At 42.9% G+C, this 21,311-nt stretch overlaps 1 protein-coding gene across 2 annotated transcripts in view; it reads left to right on the top strand.

The window, feature by feature from the left end:
• Nucleotides 1-21,311, top strand: part of SHISA6 (shisa family member 6) — a 257,507-nt gene that overhangs the window by 226,507 nt on the left and 9,689 nt on the right. Inside the window, exons 4-5 of one of the 2 annotated variants that reach the window (XM_013199461.3) lie at nucleotides 4,147-4,209; nucleotides 16,288-16,440. In XM_013199461.3, coding sequence (XP_013054915.3) covers nucleotides 4,147-4,209; nucleotides 16,288-16,440 — 216 coding nt within the window. The remainder of the gene's footprint in view (nucleotides 1-4,146; nucleotides 4,210-16,287; nucleotides 16,441-21,311) is intronic. The other variant, XM_066980305.1, reaches the window with a different exon arrangement.

Genomic DNA, 21,311 nt, shown 5'->3' with positions numbered 1-21,311 from the left:
TTTGCCAGTTACTGTTTTAAATGCTCACATTTCATATGCATGTCTCCATCATCTCTGTGTAGCCTTTTATCTGTCAACTCCTTTAGTGTGAGCAGCATTAGTAGAGAATAGGACAAACAGTTTGTATCTTTGGATGTTTTTAGCAATTTGATTTGAAAAATAGCTTTGCCATAGCCACGCTGGAAGTCCTTGCTGTCCTTAACTACGCTGCATAACTGCAGCCTACGCCTGGCTGAAACCCAGAAGAACTAGCATAGGTACCACAGGCTGCTATACAAAGCACATGGAAGTATGGAGACCTCCTGGGGAAATACCTCACTTTTTAAGGAGAGAAATGGCTGTGTAGAAATTTTCATGCTCAGTGAAGTTACCAGGTGAAAATGTCAAGGATAGGTCATCATAAAATACAATAGGCTCATTACTCATTACCTGGTTTGCACCTTTCAAAAATAGATTTAATAATTTATAAATAAAGTAATAAATGGTGGATGAAATAACTGATAAAATACATAATGAATAACAAGTTGAACATGATCCCATGATGCACTCTTGTGGCAAAGAAGGCCACCAGCATCCTGGGTGGCGTTAGGAGAAGCACTGACAGCAAGTCGAGGTGGGTGATCCTGCCCCTCTGCTCAGCACTGGCGAGACACATCTGGAATGGTGGGTCCAGTGTTGGGGTCCCCAGCACAGGGGAGAGAGAGAGATTCTAGAGAGGCTCCAGAGTAGGACCACAAAGATGTTTAAGAAATTGGAGCATCTGCTGTATGGGAAGAGACAGAGAGAGCTCAGACTGTTCAGTCAGGAGAAAAGAAGTCTTGGGGAGGATCTAATCAATGTGTATTGATACCTGATGGGACAAATAAAGAAAACAGCCAAGTTCTTTCACTGGTGCCCACTGATAGGACAAGAGGCAATGGTCACAAACTGGAATACGGAAAATTCCAATTAAATTTAAGAAAAAAAACTTTCTTACTATGATGGTGGTGGAACGCTGGAAGTACTTTCCACCAGTGGAGATATTCAAAATCCAAATGCTGGCCAATGCTGCTCTAGCTGACCCTGTTTTGATTAGGCGGTTGGACCAGATGATCTCCAGAGGTGTCTCCAGTCTCAGCAGTTCTGTGATTCTGTGAACTCAGGAATAGCAAAACAGCTGTAAGAGAGAAGCAGTTGCTCTCAGGGCACAGACACCCCTGATGCACACTGAGCAGAATGGCTGCCTTTGCAACCAAAAACCCTACAAATTCTGCATAGAGGAGACTGCTCTACAGTTCTGTATCTGGCAGTCTCAGCAACCCAGCTGCTGGCTGTATTGACTAAACACCACTCAAATGGCAATATCCAGAACACATTTGTGCCTGACAGTGTCATGAACTGAATATAACTGAAGTCTGGCCCAGACCTTATCTCTAAAACTTTTCAGAAGCACAAAATATTTAGACTATCTAAGAGAATAATCAAGTTGCTGATTGACAAGTCTCATGATCTAGAAATATCTACTTTTGGAGGAGTTTTCTAATAATAAATTGTTTTCTTACTCTGGCCAAAAAGTATAAAAGATCTAATAGGAGTTGAAGACAGGTGATTGAGAACTTAAGTATATAATGTTTTTTGGTAGCAAAGTCTAAAAATACTGCAGTTATTTCTTTTAAGTACGTGTCAGACTTACCATCATGTAAAGTCTTTTAAAATTGTATTACCAAAAACGTCTGTTTGAACTCCAGAAAATGTTAAAACATAATGTAGAAATTAGTGAGCAGAGTTCTGTGCCATACTTGCTGGAAACTGAATGACAAGTGTCCTAGCTGATCCCAAACCTCTGAAAGTCCCTCCAGAGGGATTCCAGAAATATCAAAGAGTTAAATTTATACCGTTCATCTTCTGATCCTGTTTTCACATTAAAGTGAAATGAGCATGGAGGAACAGAAACAAAATCACAGGTAATGACTGCAGGATTTTTGCTTGCTAAAAGTAACCAACAATGGAAGATCCAAAGGAAAATTCTATCTTAGGAGACCTGTCGGCCACTTACTGAAGGGCACTTTAGATGCCTGTGGGAACCTGACCTCCTTTCAAGGTTTGCTCATAACATACTGGTAGCCAGGCTAATAAGCTTTCTAACCTTCATTGGCTGTGTATTTGATAAGTATCTATTTTCTAGATGGAGATGTTAAGTAAGTTAAGGTGCCTAGTCTGTTGACACCCAAAAAAAATAAAAAAAAATAACCTCTGGTTTTAATCCTGGCTGCACACAGACATTCAGCATGTTGTGCAAGGAGATGAATTTCCAGTGAGATAAAGTAGCAAACAAACCATGTCAAGCTGTTCTTTTAATTATTATTGTTTTTACTGTGCTTTTTTATCCAGGGAGAAATAGCTTGTATGAGGGACCAAGACTTTAGCTAGGTTTTCAGTAGTTTGTGGGAAAGTAATGAGACTAATTTGAGAAACATGGTGCTAATGAACCTCGATAGGGTAGATGCCATAATGGCTGACTAACCATAAAAAGTGAGTAAATATCAGTAGAAAGATGAACTGATGTATTTCCGCATTCAGTCTTTTTGTTACTGGTGGAAAAGGAGTTTGCTTATTAAATTTACAGATGATATGAAGCTTGGATGACCATAAGTCTATTAGAAGACGGGATTGGAATTTAAAATACTCTTTAAAAAATTTGAGAAATAGACTGAAAATAAATTGATTAAATGGAGAAAAATGCTATGCATTGGACTGAAACAAGAATACTAAAAAACTTTGTATATGTTGAACAAACAGACAAGTTGCAGTTCTTTTGAAAAGCAGGAAAAGCATAATAAATCATAAACTTGATATGAACCAGGAATTTTGCATCATTATGGAAAAGGAAAATATCGTGCAAGTTTGTGTGAACAAGAGTAGAGCACTTGGAAAAATCCACACACTCCACTTTGTACTAGTAAGGTCTCCTCCCGCAAACATGTCCCAGACTGGGTACCAGGCTGGAGAAGGATCTAGTTTAATCGTAAAGCGTGCAGGACACTAGGATGGAAACAAAGGCAAAACAAGTTTTATAGGGAAGTATACAGGAAATGATGTCATTTAGCTTGAAGAATAAAGTTAAGGGAACACAAAATAGCAACTTTGCCATAAAAAACTATTGCAGAAAGAACAGGGATTTTCTCCATGTTCCTGGTAAACAGGAAGAAGCAGTAAAAAAAGGTGGTCTAAAAAAGCAGTAAGAAAGTTATTATGAAACAGGTCTCCTAGGGACGAAGAGAAATATCCATGAGAGGTTCTTAAGAATAGCAAATTAGACATTAGGCATGAGATGTAAAATCCTTGAAATCTTCTCCCCCTACTTTAATACAATCCCCATACCAAACAAAGAAGTACTGGACAAAGACAGGTAATTCCTTATTGAATGTTTTTCTGGAAACTAAAGACAGAAGTCAATCAGCAGTCACTTGTCTAATGTTTTTTGTTACAGTGAGACAGAGAGAAGAAAATTTTCCAACCCAGAGCACAGTTACTAATCATAAAGGTAGCAGTCAATCTGCCTTTGACCGCTCCACTCCTACTTTTCGGCATGGTGCATTTAATATGAATCCATCAGGTCTTGTGGTAGTCTCAGCTCTCAGGAGAGAGAGAGCTGCAGCCCAGGTGCAGCTGTTGAACTCTTCCTCCTGCATTTATGAAGCTACTGACTTGATCCTTCCCTAGACTCAATGTGACATCGCTGTTGTGTAAGGTTGTGGTCTCAGTGGGAGGGTCTGTTACCTGCGTAGCTGGGGATAATGTCCTGGAAAGCTCCGTGTGGGATGGAGAAGGAGGAGTGGAGCTGGGGCTGTGAGGTTCCAGCAGCTCCCAGGAAGGCACCACTGGTGTTGGTTTGTTCCTGGCTGGGCGTGCTTCTTACCTTTACAGACAACTCTAATTTGCAGGCTCAGCAGAAGGGGAACAGTTTGCCATTATCATGTTCTTCTTGCATCTGGAATTTTAAGTGAACTACATAACAGAAACTTCTGCTTTCTTAAGCATTTTCTTCTTTCTTTAATCATGCTGAGATTTCCTGTGAATACTGTGAGCTGTAATTATCATCTGTAGATCAGTGGGTTTGCTAAGCTGTTTCTTAAAGGGATCTTTTTTTTTTTCTGTGAATTTCAGATGACCAAGAACAAAATTATAATCACCTGATACTAAACAGTGCCACCCAGACACCTACACATGGTAAGAGAAAACAAAGAGCAAAATTACACTTGTTGTAACTTTCCTCTGCCAGCCAGTAACATTTACTGGTATTAAAGTATGTTTCATGTTAATGGAATGGTTCCTATGGCAATGATGCATGAATGATGGATTCCATTAACATTAAACATAGGACCATATTTTACATTAGTGCACACAATTAAATATGGCCCAATCTTTTATAGTTTTACCTATCAACCTTGTGGTTCCCCCTGTCTGGTTGTTCCTTTCTCACTATCACATCAGCAAAGTTGTGTGAGATTTAACCATCCAAAACAGTAAAAATGATAACCAAAGAAAAGTCCGTCTTGTCAGCCAAGCCCCTCAACTCATAGTGCTGCTTGTGCATTTTTTTTAAGATACGTTAGAAGGACAGTGAATATGGGGTAAGGGCTCTTAAGCTGGCATGATTTTGGTATCGTGATATGTGGCCAGAATTTGGGTTAGCTCTACCTTAGCTCCCTCCTTGCTTTGATTGCTGTTGTGGTTTAACCCAGCTGGCAGCTAAACACCACACAGCCGTTCACTCACCCTCCCCCCTCCCTCTCTGGGATGGGGGAGAGAAACGGGAAAGTGAAGCCTGTGAGTTGAGATAAAGACAGTTTATTAAGACAGGGAAATAATAATAACAATAACAATAATAATAATAATGTGTACGAAACAAGTGATGCACAATGCAATTGCCCACCACCCGCTGACCGATGCCCAGCCTATCCCCGAGCAGCCGGCCCCCCACCCCGGCCAGCCACCCCTATATATTGTTTAGCATGACGTCAGATGGTATGGAATACCCCTTTGGCCAGTTTGGGTCAGCTGTCCTGGGTCTGTCCCCTCCCAGCTCCTGCTGCACCCCCAGCCTGCTCGCTGGCAGGACAGAGCGAGAAGCCGAAAAGTCCTTGGCCTGGTGTAAACACTGCTCTGCAACAATTAAAACATCAGCATGTTATCAGCGCTCTTCTCATCCTAATCCAAAACATAGCACCCTACCAGCTACTAGGAGGAAAATTAACTCTGTCCTAACTGAAACCAGGACAATTGCCTTGGCTCAAGATTAGCAGTCAGGTGTGGGCAGCATGTCCCTCCCAGCATCACAGCAATCACAGACCACCCAGTCAAACCATCTGCCTCTTCCTGGCTCCATCCAAACCCAAACCAGTTGCTGGTTCTCCCTGCCACTGTGTAATCAGTGCAACTTCTGAGTGCACCCCAGCCCTCTGTGCTTTCTTCCCTGTTCACCTGCTGCCTTGTCTGGGTCTCCTTGTTTTTCCCTGCACCCTTCACCCTGTGAATGTGAGATATTCCTCCAGCACTCACAGCTGGAACCTCCTCTCTGCTGAGGAACAAGTAAATGATGAGTAGATCTCATCCTAATATGTATTGGTTCTCTCTACCTGCAGCTCTGAATTGCTGTATTTGTTACTCTTTGTGTTCTGGCATTTGTTTTTAACTCTCTAACTTCATCCTGACAAATATTAGGGAACTGATTTATTGTGAAAGTTGTGTGTGCTTGAATAGGAACTTCCACACTTTGTTGTAAAAAGGGGTGGGAGACTTAAAAAAGTCTCCTCAAAGCTTTGGTGTTTCCCCTTCCTACTGGGTGGGTCTTGCTGCTGCTCAGTCTGCATGTTACTTTCAGTTGTAAGACTAGGTTTTTTTTCTTCCCATCTGCCAAAGAACACAGGGGAAACATCATCTTTAGATCTTGCAGTAACGTAGAAATATTTATTGAACATGATTTGAAGGCCTCAAACTCTCTCAAACTACCTTTTAAAATATTTTTTTCTCTCTCTTTTTTCTTTTTCTTTTTTTTTTTTCTTTTAATATTTACTACTTTCATGAGAAAAGTAATAGGATTGGAATTGTATTGTCTTCTTTCTGTATGCTACCACCCTTCTGTGGATGCTTCACATCCACAATGGCCTGGGATACCAGATATGCCCCAAAAGACACAGATAAGCCCAGTTTACCTGTGTCTGTGGTCTGTGTGCAGAGGTTTTAACATAGCTCCCCCACCAGATCCCTACTGCATTCAATAATTCAGAGTAACAATGTGCTAGAACAGTTAAACTTCCCTCTGAGCCTGACAGATGCTTTTCTTTTTTATCTAATTGAGAGACAAAACCAAAGCAGAAGTGTGCATGATCTTGGATTAGAAACTTTTGTGTTCTTGTGTGTGTGTGTGTGTGTGTGTGTGTGTTTCCCTCCACTAGTGTGCCTTAAAAATTGATAGTTTTAAACGAAACAAGGGGAGATTAGAGGTTAGGAAGAAATTCTTCACTCAGACAGTGATGAGGCACTGGAACGGGTTGCCCAGAGAGGCTGTGGATGCCCCATTCCTGGAAGTGTTCAAGGCCAGGTTGGACAAGACCCTTGGCAACCTGATCTAGTGGGTGGCATCCCTGCCCATGTCAGAGGGTTGGATCTGTGTGATCTTTAAGGTCCCTTCCAACCCACGCCATTCAATGGTTCTATGGTTTTAAACAGTTGGGTCATACAAAGCAATTTGAATGATCTGACTACAAATAACTGTATGATTCAGAGTCATGTTTGGTTCCTAAGTTATCCATATGGTCATGGACACTTTCATTTATGATACAGGTGTGTGCTGTTGATTGAGCCGTTGCTTGGTGTCTTTAAAGAGCTATTTGGACCTTTCAGATAAACGATCAAAAGGGAGAATTCAGTATTCATAATTTATTGCTGAAATTCTGAGTAAATTCTGGCAAAGCCAAAGATTCAATTTAATTCTCTTCCAGGGTAGGACGTGGCATATATTTTCTGTGTGATTATGCAGATTTGTAGGTGGACATGATTTGTCTTTCTCAGCACTGCGTTCGTGAGCTCTGTCCCTCAACCTCTCATACCCACCACACTGTGACACCTTCTGCAAGGAGCAGAAGAAGGGAAAGAAGCCAGTGTCAGGCTCAAGACACGTCCTGCATCACAAGTGGCCCAAGTTCATTCTCAACTGAAGTAAAACAAGCAGAGAAAAGTTCTCATGATACCAGCAGCAAGCAAGCAAGGCAGCAGATGTAGGTGACATGCCTCCAAACAAACAACACTGTTAACACAGAATATCACTTCAGCCTGAGCAGCCAGAAAATCCCCCCCGCCCCGTGTCTGGGGGATGCACTTAGCCTGGTATATATGATGGGGAGAGTGAGTTGTTGCAAACTGGAATACCTATCAGGATGAAAACTCAGATCCTCTGGGTTGGTGATCCCATCCCCACCATCCCAGCAACTTCGTGGTTCCTTACTTTCTCCCATTATTCCCATTACAATGCCTCTCCAAAGTCATATAACCTCAGCAATAATCAGAGGAGGCTCTCCACATGTGATAGACGTGGGGCCCAGGGCTCTGCAAGGGACCTTCTCGTCTAGGAGGGATGAAAGCCAAGCCCCCTGAGCTCTCCTTTCCCCACACTGTACCAGCTAGCCTTTTGTAGGTGTAAAGCAAATGGCACCAGACCATTGGCTTCCCCGATGGTATTGGGAATCATAACAGGACCTAAGCAGGGAGGAATGATCCAGATGTCCTGTTGCAGTGGAGCAGCTGTTCCACCAAACAGTGTTTTGGAAACAGCTTTCTGTACCTCTGTCTGCAACTCAGTGTTTGTTCAGCTGAGACAGAGGATTGCAAAATCCAGTTTCCATGGACTGATACTTCCTGGTGGCCCATGTCTTGCTGCATGCAGATGTCACTGTGACAAGACCTCTCTGAATGCGCGCAAAGCTTATCAGCACCATATGCAGACACTCCCTTGTATTACTGCGGCAGTTTTTTCCTGCAAATAAACAAACTGAAATAAAGTAAATCCATGCTCACAAGGACCAAGGAAAAAAAAAAAAAAAGGAAAGAAGAAAAAAAAAGGCAAATTTGGCATGAGTTATGTGAGCTGTTCACATCAGGTTCCCAGAGGTCTCAGTCGCCAAGGGTCTCAGTTTTAACCTGGCTTGGGGTTGCGGCACACAGCTTCTCAATGCAAGGGTATGCCCATTGCAGTGGGTCGTGCAGCCATGAGATCATGATGTGATTATACCAAATTCTTCTGATGCAGGAAGGAATAACCACTAATTAACGAGGGGATTGTGTATAATCTGTTCTGTCAGGCTGCTATCATTTGATTAACCTAGTGCTGTTTGCAGCACAGCCAATGCAGGGTGAGAGGAAAGTCTCCCTTTTCCTGCTGCCTGGCCAGCAAAAAATGTTTGCAGAGAGGTGACACGTTTGTGCTGTCCTGTAGAACGTGGCATGGGGAAGACACTTTCCAGTGAAGACCATGATGAATAACCAGAGGCAAGTGGGTCTGTCAGATCATGGTCTGCCACACCAGGATTTCATTTCTGCTGTTGCTGAGGGCTCTGAGCTCCCCAGTGTGACTTTCAGCATCTCACCTCTGAAAGAAGGCTGTTGACTTTCTTTCTGGTGTGGGTCTGTTCATGTACCTAATTCATTCCTGGGGCACTGAACGTCCCATTACAGAAATTTCTATGGGCTTTTAGCAACCTCAGTCTAAATTCTGCTTTCAGTAACCTTCAGGCCTCAGTTCCACTGAAATCAGAAGTTTAACGTTGGTTCCCTTAGCTCTAAACTTCAGCTCTAGACATCAGCTGCGTATTTTAGCTCCAAATAGAGAATTCCACACCTGCTTTTGGAGTAGTAGACATTTTGTATACAAAAGGTGAATGTGAGTGCTCAAGTACTCGTTTCTGTGTGCAGCTAAATTTTGCATATGAAATGCAGGTACACCTTTTGATACGTTAATTTATCTTGTTTATCTACTTAGTCTTTATACAAAATAAGCACATACAAAATATTCCCTTATAAAAAACGTAAAATATGAAAAAATAGAAGATAGGTGTACACAACTGAAGCAGTGTAGCATTAGCTATCATAAATATATATTGACTGCCTGGGTTCAGTTTCTGTAAAGCTTATTACTTTATTTTTTACTGCTACTTAAGTTTAATCTCATTATATTCAGTGCATATTTAATTACACTAAACCACCAAAAGCCTTGTATAAACATTTTTATGTCTATATAAATAACAAAGAAATTACTAAATAATATAGTTAGTAGGAAGTTCACATCATAATTTTTATGTCAGTTCATTTGATAATCATCTCAAAAAAATACTTGGTAAAACCAAAAACCGTAAGCAACAAATGGCTTCACTTTGAGTTTTTAATTTGGTCAAGTGCTTTTCCACAGATAATGTCTGGGTTTACTCTGACAGAGGTGAATTCAATTCTATAGCAGTACCCTTGTGAACTTTAAACAAACTCCTATGCACACATGCATGTATGTGTGCCTCTCATTTATAACCCTTCCTTCCTTCCTTCCTTCCTTCCTTCCTTCCTTCCTTCCTTCCTTCCTTCCTTCCTTCCTTCCCTCCCTCCTTCCTTCCTTCCTTCCTTCCTTCCTTCCTTCCTTCCTTCCTTCCTTCCTTCCTTCCTTCCTTCCTTCCTTCCTTCCTTCCCTCCCTCCTTCCTTCCTTCCTTCCTTCCTTCCTTCCTTCCTTTTTTTCCTTTTTTTCCTTTTTTCCTTTTTCCCTATTTTTCCCTTTTTTTTCCCTTTTTTTTTCCCTTTTTTTTCCTTTTATTCATTTCAAACATTCAGGACATCTTCCTTCCCACACAGTAACAGGACTTTGGGGGATATATTGCTATAATAATTCTTGCATCAGTTTTCCAACATCAGACCAGAAACTTTGATTTGGGACAATCCCAGAGGATATGAAAATGGTTCCCTATACTGTCACATCTCCTCCAGCAATTTGTTGAGAGTCTATTGTGTTTAAGACACTGTTTACAAAATCATAACAATTAAGGACTGTTTAAATTAGATTTATCCCCAGTAGAAATATATGTGAGAAAATTAAAGATAATCAGATCTTCAGTATATAACCTACAGAACAAGTACACACATTATGTTCACTGCACTTTCTGCAAAGCAGCAGGGCTTTAATGATGGAGATATCAGTGGCAATCAGTGATTCAGCCACTTATTGCACAATCTTTGCAAAGCAAAGTACACAGAGATTGGTGTGTTGCAGTACAGTTCCAGTTACACTCTCATGAGGCAGACTGGAGCCAAGTGTTTGGTGAATCAGGATCACCATTCACCTGCCTCGACCTGGAAATTTGCTGGTAATGTCCTTCAATGCAGAGCCAGCCTCAGCACAAGGGGTGTATTTGTTTTGCTCGGGTTGTGGTTGCACTTGAGTCACGCGACAAGTGATAACATGTGCTGACCTTCCTTTAGTCAACAGAGGACAGAGAACAACCTGAGGACAGAGCACAGACAGAGGGTTTCAATGGCAGCGTCCTTTACAGACTTCAGCATTGAAGCAACTGGTCTTTGCTTTTTAGACAAAATATTTTGTGTGTTCAGACAAAGGAATCATTGTTTTCATGGTCTTGTTATGGAGGGACTGAAACAGGGTCCCAGCTCTGTGTGCAGCCCCTCTGCGGAGCATGGAGGCCTCAACATGCAGATGGATGCTGTTCAGACGCCCCTGATGTGGCCCATGGCCCAACCAGATGTGCCCCTGGGTCTCCATTCTCACCTGTGGGAGGACCCTGAGGAGCTTCTCTCTATGACAATACCACTGGGAAACGAAGGGCCACATGAACTGGATAGCTCTGACACTGGCCTCAGGCTCTTCTTACAGAAGCAGAAGACCCTGAACTATAATTGAGGCAAAACAGTGTCTTTATCCTAAGTGGACGTGAGACTGGTGGAAAATAAATAAATTAATTAATAGAAAAGTTCTGGAGGTAAAACAACAGCATCATAAAAATCAGAGCATGCAGAATTGCTGAACCCAGTGGCTCTTTGCTATTTGCATTGCTAGGATTGCTGTCGGTGTGGAGTTCCCTGTGGCACAGCCAGAAGGTTGTGGTGCTCCCTGCATCACCCCCAGCCCACTGGGGGCTTGTTCCTCGCCTTAGTCCCAAAGAGCTGAAAGGAGAGAACCCCAGCTAAGCCACCCAGAGTGGATGATTCGTGTCTCTCAGTGGCTGGAGCTAATACCAACTTACTGACTTTTCTAGACTGCTGCCAGGATCACACCTGATGCATTTGCCTCTTTGGGTCTGCTTCCCCTCCCTGCAGGTGCAAGCTTTGAGCAGGAGGCACTTGCAGAGGTGGAAGGAGTTAACAGGCTGATGTTTTCCAACTGCAGTCTCAAATTTGGCAGGAATGAGTCCTGGTCCCAGCTGTGCACCCTTCTATGTGCTGGCTGCTCTCATGCCAGAGCCATGAGTTGTTTTCTGCATCCCTGTAAAAAGACAACCAAGGGAGAAATGAAAGTGTCTTTTGCGGTGATTGCTAAGTGCAATCGTACTTTCTGAAGTTTTCTCTTTCATTTTAGTTGGCAACATTATTCCTGTCACCCTGTGTTGTGGTGTGTAACGATGCTATGCCCTGTTAAGCACAGTGTGCTCAGAAGCATCATGTCAATAGTCCCTGGGTGATATAATTCAGGTATATTATTAAATCATGTGCATACATCGTAACATGTAAGGGCATCTTGCAGTGTGCTGGTATAGCTCACCCTCTTTGCTTTTTAACCCTTCAGATTGCTGTTCTGTACTCAGCCCCGAAAGACCTAATCCAAAAGTCATCCTGATATGCAGAGGTGTTTTATTTTCCACTAACTGAATTTTAAACCCCACATCTCCAATTCCTATAAACAAGGATAGCTATTCCCTGAGAGCTGCTGATTTACACCACAGAGGATCTGAGCTGGAAATGTAAAAACCTCTCTGAGATTCTTTGTGAGACATGCAAAAGACTATTAATAACAGTATTTATAACACGAAAAAAAGAAGTGTGAAAACACAGATAGCTCCCTCCAAAAAAGCTGAAGATACAAGTTGTAAATTTTAATTCCAGTGTGTGAACATCAGCTCTGTGCCTTCTATAGCAGCGTGTCATTCCCAGGACGGCTCAGGCGGTGCTAAGTCTTGGCACAGAAGGCTACCAAATGTCATCAGCAACTACCATATTTTCTTGAGGAATGTGTCCCTTTGTAAGAGCTTGCATCCGAATCAGAGAAGACTTTGCGTCTGAGCCTTCAAATGGCTGAGCAGAAGGCAGTGCTGGGGGAGCAGTGTGTGCTTTGACAGAGGACTGAAGCTATGATGAGCTGAAGCTGAGCAGCAGAAGGCTTGGTTGTATCAGCTTCTCCTAGGTGACATTGTTTGCTTTCTCTGGGTGAATGTTTTAAAAGGCATCTGTTGAAATGTCTTGCAAAATTCACACAACATATGTGCAGACTCATATGCAAATATGGAGCACATCCTTTTTGCCACTTGAGCTTTGTTTAAAACTTTGCCATAAATTCAAGGTGGGTTTTTTTTTTTTTTTTTTTTTTTTGTCTTGGTTGTCATCTGCTCCTCTCCTCATACATGAAAGTTTCTGTTCCTCATGTAAACAAACTTTGAAAGAAACTGCCTTCAAAGAACAAGGACAGAGCAAGACACTTCACAGACTTCAGGTCTGGTCGCCACCACACAAGCTTTAAAAATCCTGAGATTGCTTCTCAGCCCTGTGCTTGCACAGAGTTTGCAAAGTGATGAAAGTACAATGAGTCTCTCCCTCAAATGACAGCAATTTTCTTTCCTTCATAGATTATAAAGCAATGGGGTGTATGCATAAAGCAGAAGTGTGAATCCATAATGTCCACTCAGAGGCCAGCTGCAATTGCCATCCCCAGTGCATGGAGGGAAGTGCTGCAGCCCCCTAAAATCCATGCAGGTGATGTGCCAGCCCTTGGAAAGGCCATTGCAGGAGAGGTGCTCCTCTGGCAGTCCCGCAGTGCCGCAGTGCTCCTGGTTCCTCAGGAGCAGAGCTCTCTGCACTGTCACCACTCCCATCTGCTGCAGGGTGGCACCTTCTCGAGTCTTCCTCTAAGACCTTGGTCCAAGTGGTACAGGGGAGCCTTTCTGAGCCTGGCCCATGAGTCCACTGGTTTTCATGGAAGTACAACAGGGTTTGGACTGGCTCAACAGTTCTGGCCCATGAAGCGGAAGAAATGCACTGTTCTTGCTTGGTAGGTCGCCAAGAAGAAAGATCAGAGCTGCAAAGGCCAAGTCTTTGTCCACAAAGACGCCTGCTCCCTTCCTGAGCTCACCGTGCCAATGTTATGCAGCCTCGTGTGTTTGGCAGTGCTGTCCCATGTCACCAGCCCTGCCTGTGGCTGGAGCAATGCAGCACTCTGGCAGCAGCACTGTGGAACTGCTGATGCTCTGCAGAAGAGGAAATTCTGCAGGGTTGAGCCCTCTCCCGCTGAATTAATCAGAGAGACACTTTCTGAATTTTAAGATGTTGCATTGGCTGTAAAAAGGTGTGGTTGCTTCAATGCTGTAGCAAAAGAGAATCTTGAAACCAGTAGAAATGAGGTTGCTGGGTGATGTTCCCATCTCTGTAGTGCACTATGCACTGGGTGAGCTTCATTTCATCCATGTTCCTCTGCAAATAGCTTTGCAAATTTGCCCAGACGTAAACTGGGGTGTGGCTGCAGAATGGAGGTGAGGCAAACACGGTCTAATACTGATTTTCAAAGGTAAATCCAGTAACCATAGCACATTGTCCATCTTCCAGCGGGCATCTCCCGTTGCCCAGAACACAGAACTGAACTGGAATGAGTGGGAATGATGGGGAACAGAGCAGTGTGCCACCTCATCTGTCTTGCAGGAAATGGGGAGATCTTCCTATTTACATCATGTTAATTAACTACGTCTTGCACCTTCCATAGGAGCCAATAAGCACCACAAATGAAAAAGAGAGACCAGAGAAAATTGTGACTCAAATACATTGCAGGAGCGATGAACTATTAAGAAACTTCTGCTGAACTGGTCCCAGAATTTAAATTGCACAGAATTTTCTCCTTACCAGAGCTTCTCAGGCCTCTGATCTTTCCCTCAAACTATATTATACAAAAGACATCTGAAGTTATCTTTGGTCATTTCAGTTTATCCCTTATTTTACTGAATGATAAGTAGCGGATTTCAAGGTGACTTCTAATTTGGCAAAATCATAATGGTCTGTTCCTGACTGACTGGATGGAAAAAGCAGTAAGAAGATGCAGTGATTCTGCACAAGCCCATCAGATAAATGTGTGGCACTTAATTTCACACACCTCATGCAAGCAGTCAATTAATGCTCCTGCTTTGGCACTGAACACAAGCTCCATACATATGAGTGGGCTTATTTCAGCTTGCCCAAACCTCCATGCAAAATGGAGATTATATACAGGTTCTGGCTGTAAAAATTGCAGAGGTGTTACCCAGAGTCCTTGCCACACAAGCACTAATAGGAGTGGGGATATAGTTTCCATGCTGATATAGTCTCTGTTGACTGGATAATATCTAATCGTTTCCCCCTCCCTGATGAATATGATGCATTTCCTAATCCTGCAGTCAGTCTGCGAGACGTGCGTTGAAGTCATCAGCAGAAAAACAATGCTCTCAGAGAGATGACACATTAGCTATATGCTCACTTGGAGTTAAGTTCTTTTTACCAGGTAGTAACTATTCCAGTAGCATAGTCCTGCTCTGTAACTCAAACAAGGCTCCAGGCAGGACCCAGGCAGCAGGGGAGGAGATGATACGACTCCTGAAAAAAAAAATAACAACAGCAACAACAACAGCAACAACAACAACAACAATAATAATAATAATAATAATTGTGGGAAACAGTTGAATCTGGGGCAGAATCTGTGCTTTAATTCCCACCAGTCCGTAGATCAGGGGAGACAGAGGGTCTTCAGGCACATGAGTGAGTACTGAGCACATGTTGCGTTGCTCTTCATGAGCACCCTTTTGAAGAGTGGCAGGCAGGTGTGAAACCAAGCCTTAGGCATTCTGCTGCTCCTCAGCTGCATCAGAACATTTTGTCCTCTGATTTATATCATCACAGCACACTCGGAGTGGCCACCTCTTTGGTCTTTTAACCCAGCTAGTGCAACCCCATCACTGCTACAAGCCCACACAGAGCCCCTTTCCATGACCCTGTAGCCTCTTCTAGCTTTGCTCCCAACAATTGCAGCTCTTGCTATTTTTAATACTCTCATCTCTGCCTACTTTAATATTTGAACACCTGGGAGTTATAAATGCTTTACTTCAACAGGCCTCTGTCCCTCAGCTGAGCTGATGAAAGACCTTTTTCCATCCAACTTGCAGCAAAGGGATGTGATTTCAGTTACAAGGCAAACTCTGCAGATTGCCTGGACTTCACTTTTAACATTGTAGTTCAGTGCTAATCTTTATTGGCAGTGCCCTCGGCGTTAGCATCCTGACAGAGGATGTTTTGACATGGGCTGGGGACTCCCTCGGTGACCAACATAGCGGAAAAATGTAGGGGAGGGCATCCTCCAACCCTGCTTCCCCACCTCAGGATCCTCCCCAGGCCTTGCCTCATCTTGTGACTGCACCTAGATGTGCTCAGCTCTGCTTCATGCTTCCCACGTGCAGGGGATCGTGGCCATCCCTAGGGCCCACCAGATCTCTGGGGCTGGGGACTGGGCTTTGTACAGGAGCTTCCAGGTTCAGAGCACAGGCCAGAAATCTGGCATGATGAGAGAGCAACTTGATTATCAGCCCCTGTTAAAATGAACCCACAGACACATTTCTGTGGCTATGAGGAACGCATATCTTGCTGGGGTGAAGGTAGGTGATGGTGTCTGAACTTGTACAGGATGCGCTGGGGTTAGTCCCACCACACTGTGGTGCAGCCCTGCAGGATACGTGACCCACCGTCCACCAGCCCCTGGGAGGAGGGCTGCTCTGTCTGTCTGGGGACTTTCAAGACAGCGGTTTGCTTCTCTCCATAATTGCTGTGGAAAAGGAAACAAAGCCACAGGACCCATTTTTTACCAATCTGCGGGTACCAAGCTGAATTATGCCCAAGAGCCTGTTGCTGAGGCTGGCTCAGATATAGCTCTCCTCCCTAGCCAGATCTGTGGGGATGGCTCACCTCTCATCTTGTTTTGGTGCATGCTGTGGACGTGTCTTTCTCTCTTTTGTTGTTTGTTTTTCATTTTTTTGCAGACAAGCCACGGATGAACAACATCCTTACTTCTGCCACTGAACCTTATGATCTGTCCTTCTCCCGGTCCTTCCAGAACCTCTCTCACCTCCCACCATCCTACGAGTCTGCCGTCAAGACAAACCCAAGTAAATATTCTTCTCTGAAGAGACTAAGTAGGTGCCAGCTCATTTCATTTCCTTTGTATCGCATTTGCTCATAAGCCGCGGTGGGCACAACTTTAAAACAACAATCTTCCTCCCTCTGTTGTTGCACTGCCCAAGTTGGCAACTCTGGTAATGATTCTTCCGACTGTCACTTCCCATCAAGGAAGAGCAGAGAGAAAGAGTCCCTTCATTACCGTGAGAGCACACGTGGTTATTTGCTTACTGACCTCCTCACAGCGCTACCTCCCACTCCTCCACCTCATATCTGCTCCTGGTGGAGTCATCTGAGAATCCTTTTTCTTTGTGGCAGAGCCAAGATGAGCCAGGCTGGCTCTGCCTCCACCAGCCAAGCTCGCCTCGGTGCTCACCATCCCCATGAGCAGCTGGAACCAGGTGACAAACCTAGGCCAAAGAAAAGCTGCTGAAATGGCTGGGAACATTGATTTCAGTAGGAGCACCTCTGCCTTTCAGCAGTGCTGAAATCCACCATGTGTCATGGTGTGTGTGTCCGGAGCCGGTCCTGACCCGCGCCGTACACTAGTCAATGATGCATTTCTGATGTCTTGGCGTGTTGCTCTCTGCCCTGTTCACACCATTTAGTATCTGTTCTTTCTTGCTGTTTTACATATTGCATTGTTCTGACAACTTTTCTGTAATGCACACCACTGTTGCTGATGGTAAATCTCTTCAGAAAATCATGGAATTCTCTTCAGTTTGGTGGGATTTTGAAATAAGTGATATTTTGTGATGAAAAACCCTCTATCCAGACTGAGACATCAAGTTTTTATTACGTTTCCAAGTACATTTTTGGGTGCAGCCAGGTATTTATACTGCTTAATTTAGAAAAATAATTTAGGTGTCTATACTTGCAATAGTTTCACGGAAGGTAGGTGGGGATGACGAGTAGATCTTACTTCCTTAGTCTGTATAAAATTTGCATTCCCAATTCAGCCAGATAACAGAGACACACAAAATTAAGCAGCTGAGAAGCCCTTGGACTGTCCGTAACACAACATTTGGAGCTCTGTCTCTCAGCCATAAACATTTTCCACTCCCTGCATCCCTGAGATGAGCTGTCCATGTTCTTGCGCAGTTTTGATGATATTACCTGATAATGGGAAACTCTTGAAATCATGACATTGAAACATTACTGCTTTAAAATGTTGCTAATTTGAGATGATGACTTATTTTAATTGCTCAGATGAAATTGCATAAAAATATATCCCTTGAAAAGCCCCCAAAATGTTCTTTTATTTGCAATTGGTTTGCAATGCTTGGGATTACCTGGAATAAATACTTCCAGTTCAGAGGCTGGAAGAGCTCTTGAAATTATTGGGAGGAAGTTAGGGAAGCGCCCACCAGGAACTGCACCAATGACTGCTCTTGTTGTGATGAAGGGAATGATCAGGGCCTCTTCCAACCTGTGATTCATCTTTTGTGTTACGTGTTGTACATAGATTGAAAGTCACTGAAAGCTCCTTGAGTAAAGGATATTGATGTAGCTCACTGAAACGTTAAAAAACAACCAATGCGTGCTAACTGAAACTCCTACACCTTTCACAGCCAACATCTGGAAATGTATATCAGATTTGAACATTACTCTCTACCCACTCCATTACTCTCTACTCCACACCATGCTTACCTGACTCACACTGAATATAAATTCACTCAAACCAAGCAATGCCACCGGTGCACTGGTCATTACCTTGCTAAATGTCTGGCCCATGAAGTCTGGAAAATTTTGCTTTGCAGTTGAAGAAAGGATAGGTCCCTCCATGTCCAACCTGCCCCTCAGTGTGTCACAGAAGAAGGGAATATGTATTGTCCTCCAGCACTGTTTTCTAGATATTTGTATAAAAAGATTAAAACAGGCTTGTGTTAAGGTACCAAGCTCAAATGCCTTCAAGAATGTGCTGAGCAGAGTCAATCTTCCTCTCCTGAGGCATTCCTGACCCTCTGGGCAGTTACATCCCTTTCCCCATTCAGGGTACACCTGGCAGTCAACACGAACTTAAGAATATGAGAGTTCATCTCTAGCTATTGGCTATGGAAGATATGTGGGGTTCATTCACGCCTTTACCTTTTCAGCAGCATCAGCCCTAGAAGGAAATCCCTGCATAACACAAGGGAAAGAGCAGTTATTTTCCTGTCACTGTCAGGTCTAGACCAGTCCATCCCCTTGCAAAGAGCCTGACAAATGCTAAACCAACAGCCTCACAATATATGTTTAGGTAACTAAATAAAACTTTCAGCTCTGAAAGTGCTAAGCATTCCACGCTTCCACTGGGCTTTCATACACTCAACACCTCTAGGATAACTGAATCATGTTCTTATATCTGGTCTTCTCCAGAGCCAAAGGAAAATAAGAAGCCAGACTTTCATTTCCAAAATGACAACAACATCATTTTCTTAGTGCATATGTAGGAGCTAAAGACAACAGAAAGTCTGTGGGAACAACAACAACAGCAAAATAGTCTGGGCTTTGCAAATGAATTATTGCATTTGAATTTTTCATATTTAAAATAATTTGTTTCTAGTGAACTGCCTTTCACGCTTAAAAAAAAATGTATTGTTCTGAAAAATTCAATAGCAAATATGATATTTCTATTTAAGTCAAACAAAATGCATAAGATACTCTTAAAATCTGTGTTTCAGCTTATTGTCTGGGTTTCTTCAGGCTTTCCAGACAGCTGAAGGTCACTTGTTTTCCCACAGTTAGCAGAGGCAAGTAGTGAAAGACAGTTTCTGCCCAAGAACATCTGAACTGAATAATCAAGGAGTCTCCAGGAACAAAGACTTATTTACTATCTCCTTGCTAGAGATGAGGAGCCAGAGCTCAGCAAGGCTATGGTCAGACCTACCTCACCCTATTTTATCCTGCAGCAATCAGGCATCTTTTCTCTGTTTCATCCAGGCACCTCTATAACCAGTAAAGGACAGTCATATCCACATTAGAAGGTGCCAGTCTCTCATTTGCTCCTGAGTTGCTCTGGCAAACTTACCTAGCCTATTGCTGGATAACAAGCCTGATTTTTGATGCCTAGAGCTTAATGAAGTACTTCCCAGTCTAGGAGACTCATCTAGGTGATTTGTGCAACAAGGAAGCACAGTTGCTTCAAGGCACAGACACCTGGAGACCCAGCGGGGAGGTGCTACCAGTGGAGCCAGGCTGGAGGATCTCTCAGGGCCCCTCCACGGGATGCTCTGTGCCAGCTTTACCTTCACCCTGCTGGTCTTGTGCAGGGGAAGAGCAGTGGTGGATGGGGTGTGGGAACATGCAGCTGAGCAAGAGCATCCGTGTTAATTCTGCCCTACCCAGCACCCCAGGGGAAAAGCTGCTTCCAGACAAGTGAGAAAGGTCACTCAGAATGGAAGCTGATATTTTCAGGCATATTAAACCACTTGGTATTGGCTGAAGAATCATCACAAATGACTAGGCAGCTTGAAACTGTTAAAACCATTTGAAACAGGAGAGACAAGTCCAAAGAGGGAGTACACTGGAATTGCTAAGAAAGAAAAGCAGAGAAATTACCTTTGAGAAAAGCAAAAAAATGGCTCTGATGACCCTGCTTACAGACAGACATGCACGTGTTTTAGTCATGCTAACTTACAGCCATGAGAATAAAAACCATCCTTGGCTTTTCCACACTCTCTTCCCAGAACTCCACCACTCATCTCCCTAATTAGTGTCAGAGGAGCTCTGCTCTGCCTTACTGCGATGGGTTTGTCTCACTCATCTTAGACATATTGAGGTGAGACATATGGGGAAGAACACTCATTTGGGGCATTCTCTCTAAATAAGAGACGAAAACAAACAAACAAACAAAACCTCTTGGGCAAGTCAGCTTGTCCTAAAGCCAAGTCAAGAAGTCAAGATGAAGCACTCAAACATTTGTGAAGTTTGATGAGACCAACCCTGGTCAATCTTCCAAAGACTAACAAAGGGGGAAAGAAGGGGAAGGGGAAAAAAAAAAGTCTAGAAAATGTAATTTCCAGTAATTCCACTTCCAAGCATTTGAAAAACATGAGTAAAGCCCTACAAATATAATACTGATTTTGAAGAAGAAGAAGAAGAAGAAGAAGAAGAAGAAGAAAAGAAAAGGAAAAAGAAAAGGAAAAAGAAAAAGAAAAGGAAAAAGAAAAAGAAAAGGAAAATGAAAAGGAAAAAGAAAAAGAAAAAAAAAAAAAAAAAGAAAAAAGAAAAAGAAAAAGAAAAAGAAAAAGAAAAAGAAAAAGAAAAAGAAAAAGAAAAAGAAAAAGAAAAAGAAAAAGAAAAAGAAAAAGAAAAAGAAAAAGAAAAAGAAAAAGAAAAAGAAAAAGAAAAAGAAAAAGAAAAAGAAAAGAAAAAGAAAAAGAAAAAGAAAAAGAAAGAGAAAGAGAAAGAGAAAGAGAAAGAGAAAGAGAAAAGAGAGAGAGAACTCACTATTAATCAATAGACTAGTGTTTTCCTTCTATCTACTCATCATTTCTGGCCTTTAGAAATCCACTCAGGACACCTTTTTGAATTTTAAGCACATCCATGAGGGAGAAACTTGTTTGATTGCAGTTTTATTTTGGCTAAAATTAAAAATGTCAGTTATCACATGAGCATCGGTAAAATGATAAGGGGTAGCACTATGAATACCTCATTATCCCTGTGAACTTTCTGGTGCAACAAGGATGAGATGAAACAGACTAGCAGGTTTCAGGTCTTGGAGACATTTTGGTTTCAGCAGACAAGCATAACCAGACATCAGCAGTTCCACCACCACCCATGGGGTGAAGCACCTAGAGCCTTGAAGCTCAGAAGCCTGGAGCTGTGCTTGTTTCACTGCTCTTCACTGCAGCAGAAAAGTTGCCACAGAGCTTCCTCCTTGGCACGAAGGCACTCACGTGACACA

Source organism: Anser cygnoides, chromosome 19, assembly GCF_040182565.1.
Source record: "Anser cygnoides isolate HZ-2024a breed goose chromosome 19, Taihu_goose_T2T_genome, whole genome shotgun sequence".
Taxonomy (NCBI): domain Eukaryota; kingdom Metazoa; phylum Chordata; class Aves; order Anseriformes; family Anatidae; genus Anser; species Anser cygnoides.
Note: the sequence above shows the minus strand (reverse complement) of the source record. Positions and strands in the feature narration are given on the sequence as shown.